General features: G+C 38.7%; 1 protein-coding gene across 1 annotated transcript; it reads left to right on the forward strand.

Moving 5' to 3' along the window:
* The first annotated feature begins 473 nt into the window (after window positions 1–473).
* LOC116326672 (E3 SUMO-protein ligase ZBED1-like) lies at window positions 474–2,024 on the forward strand. The gene is made up of 3 exons (XM_039613499.1): window positions 474–1,031; window positions 1,099–1,592; window positions 1,769–2,024. The coding sequence occupies exons 1-3, from the start codon at window positions 474–476 to the stop codon at window positions 2,022–2,024; spliced, it is 1,308 nt and encodes a 435-aa protein (XP_039469433.1).
* The last annotated feature ends 5,865 nt before the right edge of the window (window positions 2,025–7,889 follow it).

Raw genomic sequence — 7,889 nt, forward strand, 5'->3', positions numbered from 1 at the left:
TTTTAATGTTGTTAACAATACAGAAGCACACACAGCAACACAAACATAAATGAAAGAATAAATAAATAAATAAACAACTAATAAATACTATTGGAGACAACGATACAAAACACACATTTCAAAGCCCTAGAAAAATTGCCAGGAACCCTAACTGGCTGACAAGCATGCTTCACAAACAAATTTGTTTTCTTTGCTCTTGCGGGGCTTCTTTGCAAAAAGAAAGAAATGTCACTTTTAGGGGTGTCAAATTATCGCGTTAATTGCGATTAATTAATTACAATGCTATTTAGCGCGTTATGTTTTTTAATCTCGTTAATCTAATTTTTAATCTCTTGACGTCATTGATTTTGTATGAGAGTTGCTATGTTATAAAATCCGTTTTTATGTGCTGGGCTCCTTGTGCTTGACTTGTTGGGGGTGGAGTCACGTCGTGAGGTCAAGGTGAGAAGTGGTGATTAGCTTACAGTGTGGACATGGAGGCGCATCTGAGAGTTGTTGGCCCAATGAACGGGAAATTTGTATTTCATAAACGCCCCGACGGCACCATTGACAAAGGTAAAGTGGTCTGCCTAGAGTGTAAGAATGGGTTTGCTTACCACCGAAGCAGCTCAAGTTTGGCCTATCACCTCAACGCGAAGCACCCAGCCGCGAGTGCAGCAACAGCTAGCAGTGAAGACGTTAGCAATATAGCAAGCCAGAGCAAAGCTTTTCGCCAAACAAAACTAGAGAATACCCCTCGTATGAGCAAGTCTGCGACCGACAGGCTGACTAATGTTATTGCCAAGTGGATAGCGATGAACTGTAGGCCGATAAATATAGTAGAGGACGAAGGATTGACAGAGGTGTTGCAAATTGCGTCCAATGACCCGTCATACAAGCCGCCGTGCAGGACTACAGTAACGACCAAAATCAGCAAAATGTACGACGGCAAAAAGAAAAACAAACTTGAGATTTTGGCGGAGGATTCTCCCAACTGTGTTGCTATAACCGGAGATCACTGGACCTCAGCTGGCAACCACAGCTATTTTGGGGTGACTGGACACTTTATTGATAGTGAGTGGAACCTCAACTCATTTGCACTGACCGTCATGAGAACAGAAACCAGGCACTTTGCTGATAAATGCGCCCGAACAGTTCCTCAAGGTAGCAAATGACTGGGGTATTGAAAACAAGATATCCACCATTGGCACAGACAGCGCAGCAAACATGCTGGCTGCTATGAGAGCACTTCCATATGAGCACATCGCCTGCAATGCTCACATTCTCCAGAGGACCATCACGGTATGTCTCGATAGCAGTGGTTTTGTCGGTGTACTGGCAAAGTGCCGCAAGATTGTTGGTCATTTTAAACAAAGCCCTGCGAGTACCACAGAACTTAACCAACAACAAGTAGCACTCGGAAAGAAGAGCGATCAACTTATACAGGATGTACCCACCAGGTGGAACTCGACTCTCGCAATGGTCTCACGCCTCCTATGTAACCGAGAGGCTGTCCAGGCTACGTTGGACCAACAGAACCACAGGTTGGTCTTGCCAACCGAAGCTGAGTGGGCGAAACTGCAGAGGCTGGAGCTCCTGCTTGAACCATGCAAGTAAGTTCAAATAAACACCTTCCCATTTTAATTATATAAACTACTGTTACATGTGTAAAATCAAAATTAATGAACATAACAAGGAACTTTTAAGGACAATTAAATTGGGAATCAGTTACACTTTGATTTAAATGAATCCAGCTAGGTTTATTTAGCAAACCTCTCCACCTCTGCAGGTATGTGACAGAGCTGCTGGGTGGTGAGGCCTACGTCTCTTGCTCTGTAGTGCTGCCTGCTTTTCGCCATCTGTACCGTGTCATGGACATTACTGATGATGATCCTGCCTACGTGGTGAAGTTCAAGAATGCCTTCCAGAAGGATCTGGCAGCACGACGAGCTAATGGCAACGAGATATGGTTCGAGGTGGCCACAGCATTGGATCCACGGTTTAAGGATTTGAAATGTCTTCCAAGAGAAAAGAGGAACAGGTAGGACAATAAGGTTAAGCTGGACTAATGAGTCCAATTCATTATCAAATCAAACTTTTATTTATTATATGGAACACAAAGTTCTTTACAAGATTAAATAAAATAAAAAAAAAAAAGCACTTAGTTTTAATCACAATCATTCATTCATTCATTCATTCATTCATTCATTCATTCATTCAGGTGTGGACCATTCTGGAGAATATGCTCCAGGCAGCAGAGCCCAGAAGAGCAGATAGTCTCCAGCCCTCCACAGAGGATGATGGACCAGCTCAGAAGAAGAGGAGGAGCGAACTCCTTCTGGGGTCTGACTCTGACTCAGAAGATGGAATTGAGTCTGGAGAGCTGCAGCGCTACAGAGCAGAACCCAGCATCAGTATTGATGACTGTCCCCTGCAGTGGTGGTATGCTCACTCAGGAGTCTATGAAAAGCTGTCAGTCCTAGCACAAAAGTACCTGGCCTCCCCAGCTACCTCTGTACCCTGTGAGAGACTCTTTAGCCTTGCAGGCCACATAGTGCAAAAGAAAAGGGCAGCCTTGCTTCCAGAAAATGTTACCAGGCTGGTGTGTCTTAGCGACTGGCTGAGGAAGAAGAAATGAGACACATGTGGTCAGCATAGCTGCTGTGTCATTTGTAGCCTACTAGAATAGATTGCTTGATGTTCAGCACTTTTTTTGATGGAAGAATACTTTGATGTGCTAACTTGCAGCACTGCAATGTCAGTTTTATTTTCATTATCTGAAGCAGAGGAATTTCAGTGCTGTATTGCTCAGAAAAGAGCAACTCTGATGTGCTAACTTGCAGCACTTAATTTATTTGATTTTATTTGTATTTATTTTTCCACTTATTTTACAAAAGAATACAACAGTATGTAAATGGTTGCATCTGTTTAACGTTTGTTAAACAATAAATGACTTTATAAAGTCACTTTCTTTGTTATATATCAGTCTTTTGGTCTGCCACAATAAGTTGAGGGCTTTCCTCAGCTATTTTTAGGTGAGATTAAAAAAGAGATTAATTAGATCAATTAATTAAAAATCATAATTAATTAATCTCTATTTTTTTTTAATCTCTTGACAGCACTAGTCACTTTACCTCACTTTCTAGTTCCCTTTGGGGAGCTGTATTGTAAATGTCATGAAAGAATATCTTGTATGGTCCGATTTTTGACAGGAGGACATACGTCTTATTTCCCTCCCATGCATCTGTCACATCTGTGAAATGTTTACAAAAAATAATGTTGTATTTGGATGGACCTTAGAATAAAAAAATTCCCCCCCCCCAAAAAAAACAAAAAACAACAACAACTCTAATTTGTTGTAAAACAATTCAGCTGACTATTTTTAGACATGATAAGAAGATAATATTAGATCAGTTTTAGTGTTCCTTAGCTTATTACATCTCAGTTTGTACATTAAGTAAAATATTTTATGAATATTTCAGACTGCTTTGTGATTTAGACTAATGCAAAAGTGACAGTGACAGTATTACCTAACTGCACATTAGTGTTGCAGGTTTAAGGAACACATCCTCAGGGCTATTCAGCTGTATGTTACTGTTCATCAATCTTATATTACGACTAAAAGATAGACAGATCTTTTGAATACATGAGCCCACAACTCATAAACATTCAGCATCAACAGTTAAAGACTACGTAGTCAGTAAATGCTATTCCAAAAACGCCAATAATTTTAGCACTTCTTGAAATGAATAAACATACTCTTGATGATCGAGGGGTCTGCTGTGGATTTTACAGAGGCAGTGGAGGCATGCATCATGCCCAGAGCGGCACTGGACAATGCATTGGTGTCTGACACAGGTGTGGACATGGTGGTGGATGTTTCAGAGGTGGATGTGGTGGTGGATGGTTCATAGGCTGACGTGGTGGTGGATGGTTCAGAGGTGGACGTGGTGGTGGATGTTTCAGAGGCGGACGTGGTGGTGGATGTTTCAGAGGTGGACGTGGTGGTTGGGGGCCCGACTGTGGATGTGGTGGTGGTGGATGGCTCAGAAGAAGAAGCATTAGACAACTTATGTGGAATTCTTGGCTGTTCCTCTGTGAACACCATTAAATGGTCAATGTTAATTTTTGGTATTGTCACACCTTTGCTGTCCAAAAGATCCACACTTTTTCCTGATATTGCAGCAATTGTGTAGGGGCCGAGGTAATTGCAATCTAACTTTCCCCCTTTCCTCTGCTGGCTCCTCGTGTTCATCCTCCACACTTTCATGCCAACTGTAAAACTCGGAGTAGGTCTGCCTTTATTTTTGTTTTGATATTTTGACTGTGTTTTTTTGCTATTGGAAATAGCAGTCTGAAGGACTTCATCCAGCTTAAGAATTTCTTCTGTTGCCTCTTCAACAGACAAAATGTCCTCTACACTGCTGTCCACCTGTAAGATGTAGAAAAGGGATGTGTTATTATATGAAAATCTACCAAAAAATTCAAGAAAAGAAAGTCTAGTCTTAAGTATCTAATCCAAAAATGTTTTTTTTAAATAACTTACTCTGTATTCATCTGGGATTTGAGTAGGGTACCTCGCCTCTCAACCAAACATTAAAAAAAAGGGTGAGTACTTAGTGGTCATATGGCGCTTGGTTCTCAGGCCAAACATGACAGGATCCAAATGTTTGTCCCATTCCTCTGGCTTTTCATTTACCAACTTGGAGAGTGCTCTACAAAATTAAATAACAAAGCAGTCATTGGGATATGAAGCAAAACCAAATTAAAAATCTAAACATATGAAATCCGTAAATAACATTATACCTCTGTATGGTCCCATTCATCCTTTCTTCCAACCCATTTGTCTGTGGGTGGTATGGGGCACAGAGACTCCTTTGAATGTTTAGGATTTTGCAAACATTTCGGTTGATCTGAATTCAGAAAGAAATAACAACATTACACTAGTAAAACAAGATGACACTTGAACAGTTAATTCAGTTCTAAATGAGTAATGGATTTTAGGAGTTTCTGACTTACTTCATTCACAAACTCCTTCCCCTGGTCCGTTAGAATGCGCTTCGGTGCTTCAAACTGGTAAAAGAACTTCAGAATGCATTTTGCTACCTCTTCAGCGCTTTTGGACTTCAACGGATATGCCTGGGGCCATTTTGTCAAGTAGTCAATAAGTACACATATGTACTGGTTGTTATTTGAAGTCATTTTTAATGGACCAATTAAATCCATTCCAATAAGCTCAAATGGATGGTTGACCTATTAAACACAGAAATCATTAGCAATTACTTATTTTCAATATAGTAATTTGAATTGTAATCAATGGTTTTATCTTATGTATTATGTCACAAACCATTTACAGGAAAAAATACACCTAAAATGTTTACCTGTATCGGTGTGTACTGTAGCTGCCCACTTGGAATTACCACACGTGACGCAGAGAGCTTCGACTGATGCAACTTTATTCTCTCCTCTTTTACCACCGACAATATGGCACCGTGAAAACTATAACGATGCACAAACAAATACCATTATAACATTCAAATAGAAAGTGCAGAAATGTTCACATTTTACTATATAGAAAATTATTTTGATAACTCAAATCATGACATTAACATAAATCAATTGCTTTTAAACAATTTATGTTACAGCATTTAATAAAATGAATTAACAACAACCTTTCTGTCTCTTAGATACATAAACAATCATTCGCAATCATTAAACCAACCTCTTTCTGCTTCCAAGGGTGCTAATCATGCTGAACCAGCTAGCCAACCTCCTTCATGCACATCTCTTTGCCAGTTCTGAAGCAATGTGTTCCTGTCGTTTCACTGAGAACAGAACAGGAAGTCTGACACAATAAAAGAGGAAGTGCTGAGGTACTCTTCAAAATAAAAGTGCAAAGTAAAGTGGCTTTGCCGGCATTTACATGTACTCCACCTCCTTTTTAATGATGACACTGCTGGCCTGGCATGCCACACACTGAGTCACCTAAAAGGAGGGCAAAATAAATAAAATAATATTATTATAATATAATCAGTATAATTATTTAAATCCTATAAATCTCAATAAAAAGACTTTTCATTTTTTTCTGATACAAAACGTATAAGACATCGACAGCAAACTAGTAAACTTGTTAACTTGAAATTTAAGACAATAAAGGACATTTTTTCAAGACAAACAATATGCGTGTATAACCAGGTTGGATACAGACCCATAAATTTATGTCCTCTGACATTCCAGGCCAATAAAATCTTTTTGAGATTGCTTCTCTTGTTTTTTTCTGGCCACAGTGCGAACCACCACTGCTGGCATGAAAGTCAAGGAAAACTTCATTGGCTTCGTTGGGCCCACACAGAACTTTTGCCTTAATGCAGTCATTTGTGCCTTTGTACCTTATGTAGTACAACTCGCCATCTGTAAGAAATCAAAGAAATACATTAGTAGTTTTAATCAGCTATAACATAGTCATAAATGTGGAATTATTACAGTACTGTAACATGGTCAAAAACACATGATGTGTATGTGTAAATAGAATTATTTCCACAATATCAATGTACCACACCAAAGGGTTAATGTTTAATTATAAATATTTCCTGAATAACACACCATAGTTCATTATGAATTGCAGTTATGAGCCAATGCACACATTTAAAAATCAAAAACAGGGCATTTTTCTGTTTACTTGAAATTAAAAACTTCATTAAGAGGGAGCGACTGTTGTATTGCTGACACGTGTATTATTAGCACAGCAAAATAAAAAACAACACACGAACAGAACACGTGACCTCACGATATAAATTGCTTTTGTTTTCTAAATTTTTCCTTTTTTTCAAATTATGTTTTTCATTTTAGAAAAATTACAAAACAACAATAATATGTTGTTGGTGTCATTAACAAAATCCCCATTTTAATTTTTCAAAAAGAATTAAGTTGTAAACACTACGAACTTCTAACGCTAGCCAGTACTAGTTACAACACTGTCACACCTAGTAATGGCGGTGATAGCGATGATGTTGTTCACTTGGGAATTAGAAAACACACTATACATGTTTTAGGACAAATATTATGTATTCCTCAAGAGACGTAACTAGGATGCCCTACTTTTCTTCGCTGTTGTGTGCAGCTGTTAATTAAACTCAAATTTGGCAAACAGTGCAAAGCTAAAATTATACGTAAAACATTCGACAAACTCACCTTGAACCTCGAAGTTCTTTGCCTTTCGACGAAAATTACACTTTTGTGTGGTGGAAAACCCACTAGGCAAGGTTCCATTGGTTTTAAACGACAGGATATTGGCATAAAGAGTTGGGTCCATGACTCTGTAACGCTTTGCTCACACTCTGCTAATTGAAGCACTTTAGGCCTACCAATGATGTGCCACATATGATCCTTTTGGATGATACCCACCAAGTTTGAAGCAGAAATATTGTTTCAGTGACAAGATATAGGCCACAATCACTTTTTGGCAGGTTGAAAATTGCATATTGTCAGTTTTATTGTTCCCTTAATGGTTATTTAGCAGTTCTGAGGGACTGTTTGAGATGTAATATTTGACATATGACCCTTTGGATGATACCCAACAAGTTTGATGCAGAAATATTGTTTCAGTGACAAGATATAGGCCACAATCACTTTTTGGCAGGTTGAAAATGACATATTATCGGTATTAATGTTATTTTAAAAGTTTTTCAGCAGTTCTAATGGACTGTTTGAGATATAATATGTCACATAGGACCCTTCTGAATGACATCCACCAAGTTTGAAACAGAAATATTGTTTCAGTGACAAGTTATAGGCCACAATCACTTTTTGGTAGCGCTAAAATGCCATGTTCTCAGTTGTTATTCTGCACAATCAAGAAAGAGTCATGGTGATACTGGCACAATAGGTCTTTATTGTTTTAACTACTATTC

The sequence above is a fragment of the Oreochromis aureus genome, linkage group 6 (assembly GCF_013358895.1).
Source record: "Oreochromis aureus strain Israel breed Guangdong linkage group 6, ZZ_aureus, whole genome shotgun sequence".
In the NCBI taxonomy this organism is placed as follows: domain Eukaryota; kingdom Metazoa; phylum Chordata; class Actinopteri; order Cichliformes; family Cichlidae; genus Oreochromis; species Oreochromis aureus.